This window comes from Babylonia areolata, chromosome 6, assembly GCF_041734735.1.
Source record: "Babylonia areolata isolate BAREFJ2019XMU chromosome 6, ASM4173473v1, whole genome shotgun sequence".
Lineage (NCBI taxonomy): Eukaryota > Metazoa > Mollusca > Gastropoda > Neogastropoda > Buccinidae > Babylonia > Babylonia areolata.
In genome coordinates, this window is record NC_134881.1 from 14,868,751 (window position 1) to 14,891,515 (window position 22,765).

At 42.1% G+C, this 22,765-nt stretch overlaps 1 protein-coding gene across 2 annotated transcripts in view; it reads left to right on the plus strand.

The window, feature by feature from the left end:
* Window positions 1-16,655, plus strand: part of LOC143282766 (uncharacterized) — a 38,188-nt gene extending 21,533 nt beyond the window's left edge. For both annotated transcript variants that reach the window (XM_076588524.1, XM_076588525.1), the window contains exons 10-19: window positions 852-928; window positions 2,420-2,579; window positions 3,933-4,111; window positions 4,512-4,641; window positions 4,919-5,104; window positions 5,817-6,269; window positions 7,061-7,186; window positions 8,600-8,854; window positions 9,092-9,221; window positions 10,223-16,655. In XM_076588524.1, the coding sequence (XP_076444639.1) occupies window positions 852-928; window positions 2,420-2,579; window positions 3,933-4,111; window positions 4,512-4,641; window positions 4,919-5,104; window positions 5,817-6,269; window positions 7,061-7,186; window positions 8,600-8,854; window positions 9,092-9,221; window positions 10,223-10,412 (1,886 nt within the window). In that variant the 3' untranslated portion in view covers window positions 10,413-16,655. The remainder of the gene's footprint in view (window positions 1-851; window positions 929-2,419; window positions 2,580-3,932; window positions 4,112-4,511; window positions 4,642-4,918; window positions 5,105-5,816; window positions 6,270-7,060; window positions 7,187-8,599; window positions 8,855-9,091; window positions 9,222-10,222) is intronic.
* The last annotated feature ends 6,110 nt before the right edge of the window (window positions 16,656-22,765 follow it).

Here is a 22,765-nt window from a genome sequence, read left to right on the forward strand (position 1 = left end):
ATTGAGATTACTTAAAAGTCCAGGTAAATGTATGATTGGGATCAGAACTTCTGGTTTCTGTCTCCAAACAGTTAAACATCAACAATGGGCATTTATTGTTAACTGTATTCATGAACAAACGTGTTTGTTTTCCTCCATCATGTCCTAAGTGGAGTGATGGCCAAGAGGTAACGCGTCCGCCTAGGAAGCGAGAGAATCTGAGCGCGCTGGTTCAAATCACGGCTTGGCCGCCGATATTTTCTCCCCCTCCACTAGACCTTGAGTGGTGGTCTGGACGCTAGTCATTCGGATGAGACGATAAACCGAAGTCCCGTGTGCAGCATGCACTTAATGCACGTAAAAGAACCCACGGCAACAAAAGAGTTGTTCCTGGCAAAATTCTGTAGAAAAATCCACTTCGATAGGAAAAACAAATCAAACTGCACGCAGTAAAAAAAAAATACAAAAAAATGGGTGGCGCTATAGTGTAGCGACACGCTCTCCCTGGGGAGAGCAGCCCGAGTTTCACACAGAGAAGTCTGTTGTGATAAAAAGAAATACAAATACAAATAATCTCTTTAATCTTTATGATACCGACATATGCTACCAGAAATGAGCATGCTGAAGATGAACCTCTGTAAAGGACTTAAATCAGTGCTGTACTTTTCCAATACCACAAAATGTTATCACACCTGTTAAAGAAAAATATACCTTCGCAGTGTGTCAGTTGATATGAACATTGACTTGAATCTGAAAAGATGTAGCTGAAAAGAGAAAGCAGTATCCATAGTGTCTGAAGGAAAGAAAGGTTGAAGGTAGGCTGAACAAAGCAAGGCTGAACAAAGCAAGTTACAGTTGTTTACGGTTCACAGGTGGACAACAGCAGGTGAACATCAAGAACAGCACAGGGATGCCAGTCATGGTTGGTGGAGCAAACCAGTCTGTCAAGGTAAATGCCTGCCTGCCTCCCTGCCTGTCTGCATATTGTGTCTCTCAGTGTGTCTCTCAGTCCAGTCTGTCCCTCTCTGTCTTTCTCCATACCCACTGGAGCGTTTGCCTTGAGGTAACACGTCCGCCAAGGAAGCGAGAGAATCTCTGAGTGCACTGGTTCGAATCACAGCAGCAGTCACCAGTATTTTCTTCCCCACCACTAGACCTTGAGTGGTGGTCTGGATGCTAGTCATTAAGATGAGACAACAAACTGAGGTGCTGTGTGCAGCATGCATTTAGCGCATGTAAAAAAAACAAAAAAACCATGGTAACAAAAGGGTTGTCACTGGCAAAATTCTGTAGAAAAATCCACTTCAATAGGAAAACAAATAAAATCACAGGCAGAAAAAAATGTTAAACAGTTTCGCTGTCAGTATAGCCATGCGCTGTCCCGGGGAGAGCAGCCGGAATTTCACACAGAGAAATCTTTTGTGACAAAAAGAGTAATGCAATACAATAAAATACAATACCCCCATGAGTCTCGTTCTCCCTCTTTCTCGTAATTCTTTCTCCGATCCTCTATTACATTTGTATATTACTGTTTCTATCTTTTATGAAGTAAATACTTGGAATTTGGTGCCATATACTGTACCATGTCAAACTGATGCAAACCAGGCTTCTCTGTTTGCTCATCTGGGCCCAAGATTTTCGCAGCAACTCAGTAATAAGACGTCTCTCCATTAGACTGCCATCTGCTTGCCAATGAAACACAATTCCCGGCAGGAGGTAATTAATCATTGACAACGGCCGCCATTCTCCTCATATTACAAACATTATCTGTTTCAGATATACAGGTACTCATTCTTTAACAACAATGGATTTTTATTGTTACTGAAAACATAATCTTTTTTTTTTTCATTGTTAGGTCATTCGAATTTGAATTTCCTTTTGTGTCCATTATTTCTTATATTTAAATGACGCTGATAGATATACTTCATTGCAGTGCTAATTGGTAATTAATGTACAGGTACATTCTAAGCAAACAAATCCTTTAAGAAATTTTTTTTAAATATGCTGCTTTGGAGAAGAGACGTTCTGAAAGAAATTGAGACTGTGGAATACTTCAGGTGGTTTCTTTTCTTCTTCTTCGTCTTTGAGTTTTTAGTCGTATGCATGCTTTTAACACAGACAGCAAACAGTACATCAGTCATTCATATTACAGTGTGTGTTCCTTGCATCAGTCAAGCAGCAAATCTGAAGGAGATGAATTTTGAAAGATGAAATAATCTGTTTTTAACATGATTACCAGAATTATCAAAATATAGACTATATAAAAAACAAGCTTGGGTTTGCAGTGTGTGTTGGCAAGGTCAGGATCGGGGGTGGTGGTGGGCGGTTGGGGGGGAAGGATAAGGTGGGAGGCTGAGACAGGCATGTCCCAAAAATGAGATAACCAAAGAAGCTGTGCATGAAACAGTAAAGGAAAACATTAAGTGTTGCTGATGTGCAGACAACAGGCGTGAGCAGCCAAGCTCCAGTACAGCAGCAGATCATCATCCAGCCCCCACCACCGAAACCTATGAAGAACAAGTCCATCCTGTGCAAGCCTTTTGTGCAGACCAAGGCCACCTCATGCCGGCCGCACACACAAAGCAAGGAGTGCCAGACAGGTCAGGGAGGGAAGATGTTTCATTAATGAATGTTTGTTTTGCCTTGAAAGGTCAGCGAGGGAAGATGTTTCATTAATGAACATTTGTTGTGCCTTGAAAGGTCAGCAAGGGAAGATGTTTCATTAACGAACGTTTGTTGTGCCTTGAAAGGTCAGGGAGGGAAGATGTTTCATCAATGAACATTTGTTGTGCCTTGAAATGTCAGGGAGGGAAGATGCTTCATTAATGAACATTTGTTGTGCCTTGAAAGGTCAGCGAGGGAAGATGCTTCATTAATGAACATTCGTTGTGCCTTGAAATGTCAGGGAGGGAAGATGCTTCATTAATGAACATTTGTTGTGCCTTGAAAGGTCAGCGAGTAAAGATATTTCATAAATGAACGTTTGCTATGCCTTGACTCATTTTTGTAATGTTTCACACAAAATGAGTTGTTGGGTTTTTTTGGGTAGACATTTCTTTACACAGTATTCACTGTCCCATATAACAGACAACATTTTCTTCAAGTTCATTGCAGTGAAATCTGTTTCTAACTTTAGTTATTTATGTTATAACTGTTTTTTGTTTGTTTTTTAGATTATTATTTTGATTTTTTTTCTTTTTTGATTTTTTTTATTTAGTATTCAGTTTCACTTTTTTTTTTTCATAATAATAATTAATATAATGAATATTGATTTTAATTCAAACAAAAATTAACTGATAAAAGCATCGGTTCTTGCAGGCAGGCTGCAACATGTACACTGATTTGTACTGTGAATACAATTGCTTTTAATCTCCTTATTCTATTTCTGAATCCATGAGTTGTAACTCACATTTTCCCTCATGTGCATCAGTGGTTGTTGATGATGGGCGCAATAGCCAAGTGGTTAAAGCGTTGGACTTTCAGTCTGAGGGTCCCGGGTTCAAATCACGGTGACGGCGCCTGGTGGATAAAGGGTGGAGATTTTTCCAATCTCCCAGGTCAACATATGTACAGACCTGCTAGTGCCTGAACCCCCTTTGTGTGTATATGCAAGCAGAAGATCAAATACGCACATTAAAGATCCTGTAATCCATGTCAGCATTCGGTGGGTTATGGAAACAAGAACATTCCCAGCATGCACACCCCCGAAAGCGGAGTATGGCTGCCTATATGGCGGGGTCAAAACGGTCATACATGTAAAAGCCCACTCGTGTGCACACGAGTGAACGTGGGAGTTGCAGCCCACGAACGCAGAAAAAGAAGTGGTTGTTGATGCATATGCTTGTTTGTTTTATTTTCCCTCTGCCATTTAGGCAGCTGTACTCAAGTTTAGTGGGGGGTGGGGTGTTTACAGTCTAATTGTAATGGTTGGCACCAAACACCTGTTGTTGCAGATGAGGTGAAGCAGAAGCCAGCCCTGGTCCCTGTACCCATACCAGTGTACATGCCGGCTCCAATGGCCATGTACTCTGCCCCCGCTCCCACCCCCATTTTTGTGCCCATCCCCATCCCCGTCCCTATCTTCATCCCCACCACACGGAAGTCAGCTAATGGCATCCTGAAACAGATCAAGGTTAGTGTGTGTGGGGGTTTGTCTTTGTGTGTTTGTGTGTGTGTGTGTGTGTGTGTGTGTGTGTTAGTTTCTCAGTGCAGTACCTATGACTCTGCCAATGACTTTTCGGGGGCTTGTCTTATGTTTTCAGTCTTATACATTATGTTGAATTCCACAGTACACAGTTTACTTCTATGTCAAAATGCACAATGGGTCAGTGGTGAATGCAGTATGCCAATGACTTCTTTCTTCAGATTCTTTCACCAAAGTGCACAAACTGAGACTGGTAAGTTGCCTTTAATCTTTTGGAAATATTTATTTATGCAGAAATAGGCGTGTCGTACAGGTGTTGCTCAGAGATTATCAAACAGTGTTACTTCTGGTGGGGTTTATATTTTACCTGAGGTAATGATATTTGCAGGAGATCCGAGAGAAGACTCCATCTGATCCTCTGGAGGCAGAGCTTCTGATGATGGCAGCGGCTGTGTCTGCAGACGGCAAGAACAGCTCAGACAGTGAATCTGATGAGGAGGTGCTGCCTGAAATCAACAGTGAGTGTGTTTTTGTTTGTTTGCTTATTTTATGTGTGTGTTTGAAACAGTCACATGGATGTACAGCCACTTGGAAGATTGTTATATTGCAATCTAGCTGCATATTTTAGTGTTGCTGCATTAAACGGAGAATATTTATTGATTTGAAGGTTGCAGTATTTTTAGAAAGCAATTTTTGGCAGTATAGATTTCATACTCTGTTTACTTGCAAAGTTTTTTCAATATTTCTCAGCAGAATGAAAACAGTAATTAAGATACGTCCGAACTCAAATCACAGGGTCAAGGAAGAGGTTGCTTCCAGCTGATGACGACGATGATGCTGATGTTATGCCGCTCAGCAGCAACAAAGAGGAGGAAGGCGGTGAAGAAGACATGATCTCCATGGCACTGAGAATGGCTGAGGAGATGTCAGGACCCATCACTGACCTGGAGTCTGCAGTGGAGGCTGTTCCTGTCAACACAGGTATGGCGCTTTTCTCATGGCTGTTGTCTCTGCTGCTTGTTTACACCAACAGGAGTTATTGTCAAGGCAGAAACAGAAAAAGAAAGAAGGAAAATATGAGCAGTATTTTGTATGGCAGTTGTAATTCCTCTGTTTATGTCTTCGTGTTGATATGGCAGAAATGCCATTGATGTATATTTCTGTGTTCATTTATTTGTTATGAAATTGTGACTTTTGGCATTTGTTTGAAATAATTGGTGAATCCATATTCTTCTTCTTCAAAGTTTCATATTTACTTTTTCAAAGTTTCTATTTCAGTTTCTGAAGAAGGCATCACAGCATTCAGTCAAATCCATATATGCTACACCACATCTGATGGGCAGATGCCTGACCAGCAGCATAACCCAGTGTGCTGAGCCAGGCCTTCAGTGCATGCAGAAATATTTGTGTACTAATCAGAGTGGATTTCTCCCACAGAATTTTGCTAGAGGACAGCACTTGTGTTGCCATGAGTTCCTTTTCAGTGCGCCAAGTACATGCTGCACACAGGACCTTGGTTTATTGCCTCGTCCAGATGGACAAAATAATGGCTCCTCTTCAAAATGTATAGCTACAAACAGTACAGAAACTTATAATCTGGCTTTCATATGATACAGCTTTCATTGATCAGTTTAGTTTCAGTACTTGCGGGATAGCCATGGCTCACTGTTGATTCACAAACATTTTTGTGCAGAGCCTCCTCCACAGCCGCCCAGGTCCATCACGCCAGATACCATCGCCCAGGAGGAGGAGATGATTCGAAATCGTCGCGGCGGAAAACGTGGAGGCACGGCACGCAGAGGGGGTGCTGGACGACCCCCCAAACGACCCCGCATTCAGGTCCCCCAGCCTGAACCCATCCCCATGCGGCAGGAACCACCACCTCCCCCTCCTCCCCCAGCAGATGCCAACTACCACCTCAAGTTCACCTACGGTGTCAATGCCTGGAGACATTGGGTGCTGTTCAAGAACAATCAGATTGAACGGAACATGAAGCCAGGGTGTGGGCGTGTGAAACTGTTCAAGACAGACATCATGCAGTGCACAGCAGACGAATTGAACTTTTCTTTGTGTCTCTTTGTGAAGGAGGTGCGGAAGCCAAATGGGGACGAGTATTCGCCGGACAGCATTTATTATTTATGTCTTGGTAAGTTAACACACTCAAAAATATCCGTCCAAGTTACAATGTGCTGTTACCAGTGAAGCAGTATTTACAAATATGTGCATGAAGTACAGAATTGTTAATTTGATGTGTCATCGATATTAAGAGAATATTAGTTTATTCATTTGACATTCTTTGTGATGATTTTTTTTTATAATGAAGTTCTTCTTTGGTTGGTTAGTCTGGGACTGTATGTTGTCTGATGTGTAAAGGAGTTTTTGTACTGATGAATCTGTTGTTTAACTACACATACTTTACTGTGACCGACTAGTGCAGACTCTGTTGTTTTCTGATAAAGGGCAACTCAGTCTGAACTTTTGTTATTTCAGTGCAAAAAAATATATATTCAAAAAAAGAAACATGTATGTGACATAGTTTGGCATCCAGAATAGGCATGATACTGGCAAAAAGCATTTGTGTTTACTTGTAGATACATATGTTATGGGAACAGATACAGATTTTTAAACGGTTTTGACAAATGTAGTTGAAGTTGAACAGAACATATCTTTGTGGGAAATCAACTTTTCAACAACAGAACTGAAATGAGAAAGTTCATGTAGAACTGTGGGAATGCAATTTCTTTTTGTTTTATTTTTTCTTGAGTATGACAGCATGATACAATGACGAACTGGTTCTTTTGTGAGAAGGAAAATATTCATGGGCATAATGGTAGATATAGTGTGTGATATGGATATATATATATATGTGTGGCAGAAGAAAAAGGTGAAATGCAGTAATTTTATGTGTCTTTGTTGTTGGGGTTTTTTTTCTATCAGGGATTCAGCAGTACCTGTTTGAGAATGGACGTATCGACAATATCTTCACAGACTTCTACTATGAAAGATTCACAGAGTGTTTAACCCAGATCCTGTCCAAGTGTCAGCCCAAATTCAATGCATCAGGTAACTAGTCGCAGTGCAAATGTCTTGTCCAAATTGTTTATCCGGTCAGCGTTGCAGGCTTTACTTTTCAGTTCTTTGTGTGGCAGCGTTACTTTTCATTGGGAAGGGACTAGCAGCATAGGGATAGCACAGTCCTAACATCATGCAGACCGACCTTCTGTGTAAAAATCATACAGCTTGTATTACTTTCCCTTCACTTCCACCCTCCTCTTTTTCCTCTCCAAACGTTACTAATCCTGCTTCAGTAGTGATTGTGTTTTTTTCTAAGGGTCTGGCCTAGCCTTCCTTACTTCTACCCTAACCCCAGTAAATGTGGGGGGAAAATCTAATCAAATGATCAGTCAAGATGCTTGTTAATCGGTTCGCTGTCTTTGTCTACTTTGATAAGTTTAATAAGTGGCATTTGCAATATTTTACACTGTGCTTGTGTGATTTGTTTCTCCATGAAAAGGTAGGAATTGTACTTCAGTTTCTACCATCACTTTTGCCAAACTTTTCATTTTATGAACAGATGCCAGTCCAATAATGTCTCTTCTTTTCCTCCCCTTTAACTCCTGGAACTGTTTGTAATTTGGTGTAAAAAAAAAATCCTCGTCTAAATAAAATATCACAAAAATAAAAATAGGACTCAAAGTATGTAAAAGTATCATTTTCTTGAAGGAAAATGAACAGGAAATGTAATCATTATGTGCTCAATGTTGACAGTTTCAGTTTCAGTTTCTCAGAGAGGCGTCACTGCATTCAGACAAATCCATATAAGCTACACTTCATCTGCTAGGCAGATGCCTGAGAAGCAGCATAACCCAACATGCTTAGTCAGGCCTTAAGTGCATGCATATGTATATATATATGTATATTATATATGTTTTGCAGGCAGCATGTTTTTACCTGCCCAGTTTTACCTGGCTTTTTACTCACTGGTTGCTATTTTACCAGCCTGTAAAGCTTTCACTTCTGTACCCTTGCCTGAAGAAGCTGTTTGACAGCGAAAATTTGCTGCTTTTAAGAATACAAGTTTTAAGACATGAAAAGTCTACTGTTGTTTATATTTTTATATTTTACTGGTCTTGGTATTTACCTCAGTGCTTTCTGCAAGGAATAAATAAAATAAATAAAACAAAGTTGAAAACCAACACCTATTTTGTTAAACAAAAAAATAATAAAATCTGAATTTTCGCTGCCACCCGGCAAGTGGATTTCTTCAAATAGCAAGTGGATTTCTTCTACAGGATTTGCTAGAGGTCAGCACTCTCATTGCCATGTGTTCTTTTTCAGTGCATAAAGTGCTTTCTGCTTTCTACACACAGGACTTAAGTTAATCATCTCCTCTGAATGACTAGACACTCAGTTCAATTCCATATAGAAGAACACCTGTCCTGATAACATCTTCTCTTTTCTTCCTTCCCGTTCCAGGTCAGATGGTGTGTCGAATTGAAGAGGAACACTTGTGGGAATGCAAGCAGTTGGGTGCCCACTCACCGTATGTACTGCTCAACACTCTGATCTACTTCCACACCAAGTACTTCATGCTGAAGACCCCTGAGGACCACATGAAGCTGTCTTTTGCCCACATCCTCAAGTACTGGAAGAAGGGGCAGCCAGGCAAAGGGGGCCAGCCAGCACGCAGTGTCTCCCTGCGTTACTACAGCGTCAGCACTGCGAAGAAAGGTCAGAGGGTGAACAAAGTATGGCTGGATTCTATTTTATTGTTTTTGTTTGGGTTTGTTTTGTGTGTGTGTGTGTTTGTTTTTGTTTCTTATTCTGTCATTGAAGTCTTTGTGGACTTCCAGATGGGATTTTGACTATACAAAGTGGTTCTGTGCTTGCGGAAGTAGTAGCACTGCCAAGTACATATGAAATGAATCACCTCAGATTGTTCTGGCAGAATGGAAATTTGTTTTTCAGATGGATCAGCTCCAACCAGTGCCACAAAGAAAGGCAGCAAAGACGGAATTCCTGTGTATGAAGTGACAGAAAATCAGGAGAACCCTCTTCGATGCCCGGTCAAGCTTTATGAGTTTTACTTATCCAAATGGTAAGTAGACTCAAATGAGTGAAGGCCTAAAATATTCCTCTTAGTTTTTAAGCTCCAGCCCCACCCCCACCCAAATCCTCTTCACCCCCCTCCCAAAAAGATGATAAATTGAGGGAAATACATGCAACTGTTTGTCAAAAGTAAAGCTCATTTTCAGCTGTGCCAGGGTAATATATATGTTATTCAGTAAGTGGCACTTTTATGCATGTACACGTACTAACACATGAATACCATTGTCAGCTGCACTGCACTGTACAATGCTGCACAATACTTTTGCAAGAGCAGTTTCCTCCTCATGACGATAAAATTCAAAACTGATTTCATAAACATCAGTGTGTGTGCGGGCAAGCGTGTATGCATTACAGTTATGGTTGATAATTTTTTTTTATATGTATTTGAGTGTGTTAAATGCTTTAGCTCTTTTACATGAAATTCCTTTTATGTGAGAAACATGTGTTTAGTATTTTTTAAGGAGTTAACAAAAGTGGTACTATTGGTATATTTTGACTTTAAAAACGCTGTGAGGAGTATGGGTAGGGGTTGCAAGAGATGGTGAGGAATGGGACCCATGCGTGGGGTACCTAAGGTGGAGGGGGTGTGGGGGAGGGGGAGATGGCGATCAGGGATGGTGGAGAAGTTGGAGAATTTGTGAGAGAGAATTAATGTGTGATTTTCAGTATTATATTTCTTTCGTTTTGAGTGTGCTATAAAATAACAGTTATGTATATGTAAAACATTATTTTTATTATGTACTGTCTTACATTATCCTGTCACCCACAAGCCGGTTTTCCTTGTATTTTTATGTCAACATTTAAGTGATTTGATTGATTGAGTGATTGATGAATAAAAAATAACAAAAACGGCTCATATAAAAACAGCAAACTGCAATGGAAAAAGAACACAGAAAAATTACTGAACAGACAAAAAAAAACCTTACTTGTGCCAGTGCTGAACACACACTACTAGTAACAAAGTACCCTTATCCCTTTCTTCCATTTCAGTCCAGAGAGCATCAAGAACCGGAGCGACATTTTCTACCCGGTGCCGGAGCGGAGCTGTGTGCCAGACAGCCCTGTGTGGTACTCCACCATGCCCATCAGTCTGGAAGTCATGACCAAAATGCTGACACGGATCCTGCTGGTCCGTGAGATTCAGGAGGCTCATCTCCATGCTCAGCCTATATACGTGTGAAAGCAGCAGGTGTTTGTTTTTCTAACTCAAAGCAGCCGACTGACAGTGAAGATGATTCGATGTGGCATATTTCATGTGTTGTACATGGTGTGTTGTTCCCTTGCTTAAAAGCAAGGAGGGTTCGTGTTTTGATGTTACTGGCATATGCCGTTTGACATAAGAACAGAGTTGTTGGGGGTGTGCAGAATTTTTATCTGATGGGAAGATGTACAGTATTTTGATCAAGATGTGTTGAATGCTGTTGTGTGTGTTAATGATGAGAGGCATGTGTTCAGATATTTACAAGTGATTCTCTAATCAGACAGTAATGTGCTCTAGGTGAACAGTTGCCAGCAGTTCTTGTACACTGTGATTGTTGTTTGTGTGGTACACTGTTTTCCATTATAAGTTCCAGAGAAACAATAGTTACTTGCAATGCTTTTGTTTAGTTTGTGCCCATCTGTATGTAAGTGCATATGATTTCTCCCATATGTATGTTTGTGCCCATCTGTATGTAAGTGCATATGATTTCTCCCCAATGTATGTTTGTGCCCATCAGTATGTATGTGCATATGATTTCTCCCCAATGTATGTTTGTGCCCATCAGTATGTAAGTACATATGATTTCTCCCCAATGTGTGTTTGTGCCCATCAGTATGTATGTGCATATGATTTCTCCCCAATGTATTTTTGTGCCCATCAGTATGTATGTGCATATGATTTCTCCCCAATGTATGTTTGTGCCCATCAGTATGTATGTGCATATGATTTCTCCCCAATGTATGTTTGTGCCCATCAGTATGTATGTGCATATGATTTCTCCCCTAAGTATGTCATTTTATGTTCAGTCTTCCCTTTGAAAGCAACAGAAAGGTTAGTGGAACAGAAATAATTCAGCCTTCAAGCTGGACTTGGGTTTTCAAAAAAAACAAAAACAAAACATCAGTCAGTCAGTCTAGATTTATGTACTATGGGTCTTACACTGCATATTTGACATTAACTATTTCACATACACTTTACAATGTTACTGTTTTTATCATATTGAAAGTAAGAAGTGAGAAAAATATCCCAGTATTCTTTTTATCATATTGAAAGTAAGAAGTGAGAAAAATATCCCAGTATTCTTTTTATCATATTGAAAGTAAGAAGTGGGGGGAAAAATCCCAGAACAGCTTAAGTGCTTTTATGTGCATCGGTTCTAATTTCAGTCTTCAACTGGACATAACAATTTTTTGTTCCAAGCTTCTTGAATCATGACTGGCCTTAAAAAAAAAAAAAAAAGAATTCAAAGGAAAAAGAAAAAAATAGTCAAAAGGGTTGAGGGAGAGACTTTAAGAAGACTGCATTTGATGGAGATGGATCTTTATAAGATAATGATTGTATGTAAAGAGGATCTTTATGAGATAATGATTGTATGTAAAGAGGATCTTTATGAGATAATGATTGTATGTAGAGCAGAATATACATGACTGTGATTGTATGTTTTCTTCTCAGTATTTTGAGTGTATTTACTTAATTCTGTATCGACTTGAAAGGATGAATCGGTAGCATAAGCAGCATTTTTGTACCTTGTAAATGGAGAAATTAAGTTACCACTTTTTTTTTTCTTTTTTTTCTTTTTTCATACACATCTTCAGTTAGCTTCAAGGTTACCTGTACAGGTCCTGAGTCAAACCTGACATTGTTAATGATAGCACAATGATTGTTGCCCGTTGATGTGATTGTATCTGCAAGCTTGTTCAGTCATGAAGTTAGTGAATACACAGACCCAGTCTTTGTTCTCTCCGTTGCAATACATGTCCTGCAGAGACATCACTTTGTGACATTTTGACAATGACCTTTTTATGATTTTGTTTAAATGTCTGTCTGATCTTGGTTGAATAAAAAATTTTTAAAAAGTTTGTATCAAGCTGCCAGTAGTCGTAAGTAGTCAACACATTTTACCTGGGACCCCCCCAAAAAAAGTTATTTGCTCTTGTGACTATGCATACTGTACTTGTCTTCTGTGAAGCATAGAACAATGTAGTAATGTGTTGTTCGTTGTTTGAAGGTATGAAGGATCTCTGCCCTTTGTGTCGAGTGGTCTCTTGCCTGACCCCCCACCTTCCCTGTTTCTCCTTTCATTTCCATCCTTCCTACGTCCTTTCAAAATCATATTTGTATTGTATTTCTCTTTTTTTGTCGCAACAGATTTCTCTGTGTGAAATTCAGGCTGCTCTCCCCGGGGAGAGCGTGTCGCTACACTGAGAGCGCCACCCATGCTTTTTTTGCATTTTTTCCTGCATGCATTTCATTTGTTTTTTTTTCTATCAAAGTGGATCTTTCTACAGAATTTTGCCAGGAACAACCCTTTTGTTGCTGTGGGTTCTTTTACGTGCGCTAAGTGCATGCTACACACAGGACCTCAGTTTATTGTCTCATTCGAATGACTAGCGTCCAGACCACCACTCAAGGTCTAGTGGAGGGGGAGAAAATATTGGCGACTGAGGCGTGATTTGAACCAGGGCACTCAGATTCTCTCGTTTCCAAGGCGGACACGCTACCTCTAGGCCATCACTCCACATATCCAGACAGGTTGTGTGAAGGATGCATACAGTCAAGCAGTGGTGGCAGAAAGGTTGAGACGCTGTTCTGCCAATACAGTGTCTGTGTCCCTGGGGATCTGGGTTTGATTTTAGGTCTCGCCCTTTCTCAGAACTTTGACTGGAAAATCTGTGTGGCTTATTCAGGATTAAAGAGGCTATGCCTGTCTTGAATAAAAAGCTAATTTGTGTTTGCACATTTCTTCTGTCTTTGCTGCTGTGTGCACATGTCAAATGATTGGTATAAGAACAGGCCCGGCGCTTCCTTGTTTTTTGAGGAAGTGTCTGGGTTTGTTCCAATGTACCTTTTATTTACCTGTGTGCTAGCTGAATCGGTAGCGTAAGCATCACTGACTTGAAGTTGTGTACCTTGTGTAATGGAGCGAGTTACCACTCTTTACTATTTGTTAATCATATCGTCTCCTGGCCTCATTATTTGTTAATTTCCATTTGACTGGAAAATCAAACTGAGCATCTAGTCATTCAGATGAGACAATAAACTGTAGGCAGCATGCACTTGGCACACTGAAAAACCACCCATCCCCAATCAAAGGGTTGTCCTCTGGCAAAATTCTGTGGAAGAAATCCACTCAGATAAGTACACAAATATATCATATGCATGCACTCGTGGCCTGACAAGCGTGTTGGGATATGCTGTTGGTCAGGCATCTGCCTTGCAGATGTGTAGCTTTTATAGATTTGTTTGAACACGATGATGCCAGTGACACTTCCTTGAGAAACTGAAACTGAAATACCGTCTCTGTTCATTTTGTTACATTAAGAAATGAATGAATGACTATTAAAACTGCTTTTAAATAATACCCCAGCAAAGTCTTTGTGTTTTCTCAGCTTTAACCAGCCACATACGCATACACATGCATGTCCACACACACACACACACACACACACACACACACACACACACACACATGAATATATAGGTGTGTGTGTGTGTATAAATATATATATATATGTGTGTGTGCACACAGAACATATGCCAAAGCTGCAAAAGATTTTCATTTGCTTTAGAAGAAGAAAAAAGAATGTTTTCATACTGTGTTTGAAAAGAGCGGATCTTTCTCATACTCCTGAAAAATGCAGTCCATTTAGAAGTGACAAAACTGAGGCCATAGGACAAGGATGCACTGGGTATAAATCTTCACACAAAATCTGACAGGTGACAAAGTCTCAATTCATGTGTTGATCACTTTCCTATCTTGATTTTTAGAGTGAAAATTTTTTTTTTTTTTTTAAATATATAAATTGAATAAAGAGCCATTGGCTTGAGTGCATTAGTAGGTAAATAGTGAGAATATTAAAATTTTAAACTCTCCTTGATGTTTGTTTATGGTTTGTTTTTTTTTTGTTTTTTAATAAATGATTAACTCACTCAGTATGGCCAGTCCTCTCTTCTCCTCTACACAGACCCCTCGGATGTCCAGTGGGTGTCTGAATGACCCAACCTTTAGCTTCCGTCGTCAGAATTGTGGTATTCTTTGTCAACATTCACCTCTTCAGTATAAGAGCCTTCCACTTGCAATATTTTGATGATGGTAATTGGGGTGAAACGTTGTTAACGTTGTCTCTTTTGCCATTCGTATGGAGAGAGTTAAGATAATATAAGAACCATGGGCCTCAGTGCATTATTAGATCAGTAATGCAGAGGTTAATCTCTGTCAGTGTTCGGTTTTGTTGTTGTTCGGCTTTTCATTTATTGGTTCATCAAAATGGTTGTGATCATAGAAAAGTTGGTGTGATAAGCAGTCATATTTGTTTTGTTTTTATTTCTGATTTGAAGCCATGTCCGTGATCATGATGACAAAAAAAACAAGCTATCAGAAACTGTTGTCATTGTTGCTGTTTAATTCTCTCTCTCTCTCTTTTTTTTTTTTTTTTTTTTTTTTCCAACAAAGGACTGTTATATTATTTGAATAATTTGTGAGAAGTACATATGAATATAGGGCATTTAATAATCGATTTATTGTTGAGTTTTGTTTTTTTATCCTCTTCAGCAAATGTATTTCCTATTGCCTGATGTTGTACATGTGTGCATAAAGGTGACACACACATACAAGCTCACGTCCACTGACACTGTACACATATATGTGCAGACACCGAAACATGCTGTCATACACACACATTCAAAAGGGCACACATGTGCACGAACATGCAGATACACTTTTCTTGACATGTGTAATAGAATCAGTCTCTGTTATTTTCCTGATTGGGTAATCTGTGTGTGTCTGTGGTAAACTATTTTTTCTCAGGATCTACAAGTACTGGGAGAACCAAAGATGACTGATTAATGTAATGTGAGCAGTGAGGAGGCAGTTTTCTGTTCCATACTGAAGTCTGAACAGGGTGAGCTTTCACCTACAAAGGAAGGATCTAACATATGTAGTTATTCCATGAAAATAAAAGGCATGGCAAAAATGTGCACCTGCTGTTTGAAATGTATGAAAAATACACTGCTAACCAAAATGTTTGTTCAGTCCGGTTTATTGGAACTTGAGAAAGTTTATCTAAATGTTTACTGTCTACTTCAGTACCAATTTGTGAATTTCGTATATGCTCATGTGCAAGCCCTAATAGTTTTAAGTCTGTATACATGTGAGGGAGTGTGACGGAGAGAATGAGATATATGAACACACACACACACACACACACACACACACACACACACCATTCATTCATTCATTCATTCATTCAGGACAGTGAAAGATACCCAATGGCAGCATAACGTTTGTGAGATGAATCATCAACAACGCAAATCTGATGTACTATAATGAATGTATTTGAAAATTGGCTTTCAATGTATTGCTGCTGCTGTCTCAGTTTATTTGTTGACCGCTCTTTGTGCTTGAGCATGTCTGTAATATTCATATTCTGTATGTTAGATTTTTTCATGGTATTTGTTTGTGTGGGAATTCTGCTTTGTTGATACACTGTGGGCACTGTTGAGTGTTGTCAGTAGTGTTGAAAAAAAAATTACATGGGCCAGTTAGTGTCACTTTTATGATGGAGTTAATGATTCATGCTGCAGTTGTTATACAAATTGTTAGTACATATATGTTGTGATCATATTATATAGCTTTATATATTCTTTCTCTCAGTCTCCTTCCTCTTCCCATGCCCACCTTGTGCTAATTTCTTTTGATTTACAAATGATAATCATTCATCCCAGTGACCTAGGCATATGTGCATCACAAACTTCAAAAAGTTATGGCACATAGGCTTCATGGTCATGAATTCAATGAAACATTTTGGAAAGAATGTAATTGCAGCATTCAGTTTTATCTCTTGATATGAAATTGGTTATTGGTTAGTTTTGAGTTAGTTTTCAGATCAGAAATGTGTCCCCAAACCAAAATCATTTCAGTTCTTTTTCATCTTATGTTATACCTTTTAAGTGATAAGCACAGATAGTTTAAAAGAAAGTTTTTCAGTGGTTTATTCAATGAACAGGTATGTTCTTTGATCTTGAAAGTCCATTCTTGTTGAAGTTGTTTTTTTGTTTTTTTTATTAGAAGTACCTGAATGTAAATCACTAAATCCTTTCTCTTAGCTGTGCTAACCCCACCAACTATAAACATTGTTGTTTTAAAGATTCTGCTTTGTAACTGTCTTGGCTTGTATGCATTGGCAGTGTCATGGCTTTTATGCAGAAATAAAAACAATATGTAAATGACTTATCCCTTTTGTGTGTGTGTGTGTGAGAGAGAAAAACTATTTTAGACTTTATAGGCATACACATATCTGGACATACCAGAAATCAAACCTTGCAGTTCCTGAAAATTCAGAAGTGTCAGTTTCCAATATGGCTGCCATCACTACTGTGTTGCTTTATTCAAGAAAACTGACTTCAACAATGAGTAATTTGGGGAAACTGGTTTATCAAGTGTTAAATTGTGCAGGTAGTGTCACCTACACCACCTCACCCTGTCTCTTCCCCACCCCCCACCCCACGCCCTCATCCCTTAATCCCGCCCCACTCTTACATTTCATCTCCCTGCCTTGAGGTTGTGCTGACAACCATGCATCCACCCCCCACTTTCACTCCCAAGTCGGCTGTCATTGGTCAGTGAGTTTGCTCAGTCACTGGGCCCAGCTGTTGAGGTACTTGCTGGTGCAGGCAGTGTGGTGTGCAGTTATGCTGAAGTGGTAATCCCCATGCTGATGGAGTCTGTTCAGTGATCACTGACCTAATGATTGGGCACAGTTTATGAAAATATGGTGTTTATCTGGTTAGGTGATCTGGTATTCGCTGCGTTTGATTGTTCCTCTCCTTCTCCCATTCTCCTTTATATCCCCCTTCCCTGTTTCCCTCGAGATTCACGCCTTGTAGTCTTTTGAAGTAGATGTCGGTATGTCAGAAAAGTTTTGCTAAATTTATCTTTAAGAAGGCCGACTATCATACCCACAGTTTGTATCATCACCCCCTCTGCTCTCCTTTTGATGTAGAATGTTGAACTTTTCATCACATCGTGTGTGTAGTAGAAGTGGGTTTGAATTGTAGCGAATCAGAACTAACTGCTGGAAAAGCCGAATCAGAACAGAGTAGTGAATGTGTCAATCATTCACTAAGCATCACTAAGACAGGCCCAAGATTGGTTACTTTTAGTTCATCCATTTGGGAAGTGTTGTAGTTTGCAATTAGTAAGCACAGTATGTTGGAAGGGATAAAACTAGTGTGCACAAGCTAATTCTTAAAGAAATGGAACCTGGCACAGGTTGAGTGAAAGAAGTGCAAGAGAATCCTTGATGGGGGTTGTAGGCTGTTTAATGTAGGGTGTGCTTAATTTAGGGCTGTTTGCTGCTTAAGGATACTTGGGACATAGCAGGAACTGCTAGGCAGGAAATGAGTGCTGCTTATTCTTGGGTTATAGTGTCCCCCCCTATTTCTCTGGCCTTTCCCTTCCCCTTTTTTCCAATGTGGCGCTGCGAGCGGGATAATTATCTTCTCAACTTTCACCCTCCACCATCTTTTTTTTTTTTTTTTCTCATGGTTTTTTTTTTTTTGTTTGTTTGGTTGGTTGGTTGGTTTTTTGTTGTTGGGTTTGTTTGTTTTTTTTAACATGAGAAAATTGAAAAATGGAAAAAGATAAGCAAAAAAGAGCAAAAATGTAACTGAGATTGGTCAGTGTCAATTTGAATTAAAATGTAAAGATTCGCATCATGACCTCCACCATAGCAAAGTAGGTAGTGATGTGGACTGATGGCTTTGGGGTAGCACATTTGAGCCCCATCAGAGTTGGGTATTTTGGCCTGTGGCTGGCTTCTACTAAGAGTTGGATGTGCTATGGGTTCAGATGGGAAGACTGGGAACCACACAGCTGAGGGTCATCCAATTTCAACTAACACTGCCTGTGTCTGAATCTTTTAAACCTTGTGGAAGCCAGGATATATTATGAAAGCTTTGCTTGATTTGGGTTTTACATTGACATCCAGCTCAGAAGATCTGGTCAGTAAGGATAACCATTACAGGAAAATGAAAGTGGACCGATCCAATAATAGACTGACACCACAAGAATGACAACATAAATATGAAGATGGGCAGCGAGAATGGCAATTTTTTTGTATTGGGTGTCTGTGATTTGAATTCACAACATTTTGATTGTGAGCTCAATGTTCAACCAACTGAGCCAACAGGCATTGTTATGACACTGTGGAGTGATGGCCTAGAGGTAACGCGTCCGCCTTGGAAGCAAGAGAATCTGAGTGCGCTGGTTCGAATCACGGCTCAGTCGCCGATATTTTCTCCCCCACTAGACCTTGAGTGGTGGTCTGGACGCTAGTCATTCGGATGAGATAATAAACCGAGGTCCCGTGTGCAGCATGCACTTAGCACACATAAAAGAACCCATGGCAACAAAAGGGTTGTTCCTGGCAAAATTCTGTAGAAAAATCCATTTCGACAGGAAAAACAAATAAAAGTGCAAGCAGGAAAAAAAGAAAATGGGTGGTGCTGTGCCCCCCCCTCCCGTCCTACTCCCTCTTGCCACTACCACCCCACCTATCCTAGTCTCCACACACACACACACACCCACCCCCACCCCCACCCCCCCCCCCCCCCCCCCCCCATCTCTCGCCTGTCCTAATATATCCTATTTCCCCCTGTGCTACTCTCCCATCCCTCTCTCTCCCCCTTGTCCTACTTTCCCTTCCACACCCGCCCCCCTGTTCTACTCATCCATCTTCCATCTCCCCCCTGTCCTACTCTAACCCGACCCATCCTAGTCTCCGCCTCCCCCCCCCCCCCCCCCCCCCCTCCGTCCTACTCTCCCTTTCTCCTACCACCCCACCTATCCTAGTCTCCCATCCACCCATCTCTCACCTGTCCTACTCCCACGTCCAACTTTCCCTCAATGCCCCCGTCTACTTTCCCACTCCCCCCTCTCCCACTCTCCCATCCTCGCCCCCCTCCCTCCCACCCCCACTTTCTCGCCCTACTCTCCCTCCCTCCTGTCCTACTCTCCCTTTCCCCCATCTCCCACATGGTCCTACTCTCCCTCTTCCATCTCCCCACCTCTCACACTCTCCCATCCCACCTTCCCCCCTGTCCTACTCTCCAATTGCCCCATCTCCTCCTGTCCTACTCTCCCTCAACCCATCTCCCCCATCTTCCCCCTGTCCTATTCTCCCTTCTACTCCCGTTACCCTCAGCTCGACTTCCCCTCCACTGCCCATCCCCCTACTCTTTGCAGCAACCTTCCATTTGACACAATCACATGCAGATGCTTCTTAAAAAAGGGAGGGGGGGGGGGGGGAGTGAATGAGACCTGCAAAGAAGAGAATTATTGGGTGTGATCCCCTCCCACCTTTCTACTCCCCATGTCCTACTCTCCCTCCCCCATCTCACCCCTCTGTCCTGCTCTCCCACCCCCATCTCCTCCACAGTCCTACTCCCCAACCCCCATCTCGCCCTCGTCCTTTTCTCCCTCCTCCATCACCCCACCTCTCTTACTCTCCCATCCCACCTTCTCTCCCCTGTCCTACTGCCTCATCTCCTCCTGTCCTACTCTCCCTCAACCCATCTCCCCCATCTTCCCCCCTGTCCTACTCTCCCTCCCCCACATCTCTTTCCTCGTCCTACACTCCCCTCCCCCCCCCCCCCCCAGCCCCCATCGTCCCACTCTCCCTTCCCCCATCCTCCCCGTCCTACTCTCCCTCCCCCCTCTACCACTCTCCCATCCCCCATGATCCACTCTCCCTCCCCCTCTACCACTCTCCCCCCATGCCCCCCACCCCCTCTCCCTTCCTCCCATCTCCCTCCTTGCCCACTCTCCCCCCCATCTCCCCTCCCCCACTGTCCCTACCATCCCCCCCCTGTCCCCCATCTCCCCCTGTCCTACTCTCCCTCCCCCCATCTCCCCCGTCCTACACCCCACCCCATACCTCCCTGTCCTACCCCTCCACCCCCACCCCAGTCTTCCCCTTCCCCGTCCTACTATCCCCCTCACACACCCTCCTACTCCCATTACCCCCAACCTGACTTCCCCCTCCACTGCCCTACCTCCTACCTCCTGCAGTAACCCTGATCACCTGCAGACGCTTAAAAAAAAAATCAGGAAGAATGAAGAGCATACATTTTCCTTCCAAGAATGGGGAAGTAGAAGTATTGTGAGTGATCCTGTCCTCTTTCCAACCCTTTTCCTCATCTCATATGGTCCTCACCTCTCCCATCCCACCTTCTCCTCCCCTGCTACTCTCCATCAGTTTCTCTGTCCTGCCTTCTATCCATTCTTCTCTCCCCAATCATAATTTCCCTTCTCCTGAGTCAGTCCCTCCTGTCCTACTCACCACTATGTCCAACCCCCCCCCTCCTCCTTCTCCCTCCACCCCTATATCCTCCCTGTCCTACTCTCCCTCCCATGGTTTACCTTCCATCTGACCTATTCATCCACACACACACAAAAATGAAGAAAGACCACACATTTTCCTCCAAAGAACGGAGGAGTAGAATTATAGGATGTGATCCCCACAGAGGTCACCCTAACTCATAACTAAATTTTGCCTACGGTTTCCTACTACATGGCCACCCAACCAAACTAAAATACTTATAATGTCCACCTAAAAGCAAATTTTAGCATATTTCCTTCTTGGATTTCTTTTAACTTCCCCACCTTTACTGCTTTATCAATGAAATTAAAGCCCTATATTTAATTCATATAATGTTTTTGCATAATTCTATTTGGCATGATTACCATATTTTGTCAGATTTTCGCCCCTTTTATCAAAAAAAAAAGGAAGAAATATTGCATAATTACCTTATTTATAAAATTATATGAGACAAAAAAATAAGGTGTGATGCATCAGTAAAGTTACTCAATTGTTCTCAGCGTGTATACTGGTTCAAGCATTGTGTTAAACTGCATGTGAAGCAGAGAAATCAAAGGATTATGTCATTATGCAAAAAAAAAAAAAAAAAAAAAAAAAAAAAAAAAAACCCAACCCTAATGATTTGGTCGGAAATTACTGCCCTTTGCCTAACAGAGGGAACATCCATCTTCACTCCCCTTACTGCCAATATTCGACAACTGACTGAGTAATATCTGTCCCTCTCCACACCACCCTCCTGTCTCTGTCTAATTCTTCATCGTGATCAAAATGTAGAATGGTGATATAGGACAATGGGGATAGGACAAGGGGGGGACATAGGCAAAGGGTGAGAGTAAGACAGGGGGAGAATAGGACAAGGTTCAGATGGACAGGGTTAGATAGTGTGTGAGGGGGGGTGTTCACAACTGATAATACTACTACATTCTTTAGAGGAAAATATGTCGTCTTTTTCTTTCTTTCTGTTGAGAAGAGTCTGCAGATTATTATATCAAATACAGGGTTACTGCATGGGGTAGGAGGGATAGGAAGGGAGATGGACAGGAGGGGATCACACTCAATAATTCTACTCCTCCATTCTTTGGAGGAAAATGTAGGAGGGGTAAGGGAGAATAGGACAGGTGGTAAGATAGGGAAAGGGAGAGTAGGACAGGGGAGGTAGGACAGGTGGGAGATGGGGTAAGGGAGAATAGGACAGGGGGGGAGAAATGGATGGATGGCAGAGTAGGAGAGGGGGAATAAGGGGAGCAGGACTGGCGAGAGACAGAGGGGAATGGGAGACTAGGACAGGTGGGGTGGTAGGGGGAAGGGAGAGTAGGATAGGGGGGGGGGATCGGAGAGGGGGAAATCGGGGGAGTTGGACAGGCGAGAGATAGTGGTTGGTGGGGGGGGGGGGGACTAGGACAGGTGGGGGTGGTAGGGGAAAGGGAGAGTAGGACGGGGGGAGGGGGGGGGTGACAGGAGAGTAGGACAGGGGGGAGATGGAAGGTAGATGAGTAGAACGGGGAGGAGGGGGGGGAGGGAGAGGAGGACAGGGGATGGGCATGAGAGACTAGGGGAGGATGAGTAGGTGGGGGAAATGGGAGAGTAGGACTGGGCTGGGAAATGGGGGGATGGGAGAGTAGGACGGCGGTGGATCGGCATGGGGGAGAGTAGGACAGGAGGAAGATGGGGGATGGGAGAGTAGGACAGGGGTGAGATGGGGGAAGGGGGGGGGTAGGACAGGGTGGAGATGGAGGGGGAAGTAGGGTGGGGGAGATGGGAGAGTAGGACAGGTGGGAGATTGTTTGATGGGAGAGTTGGACAGGGGGGTGGTTGGTGAGTAGGACGGGGTGGGGGATATGGGGTGAGGTGAGTAGGATGGGGGTGGGGGAGAGATGGGATGAGATGGAGGTGGGAGAGTAGGACTGGGGAGATGAGGGGAGGGAGAGTAGGACAGGAAGGGAGATAACACGA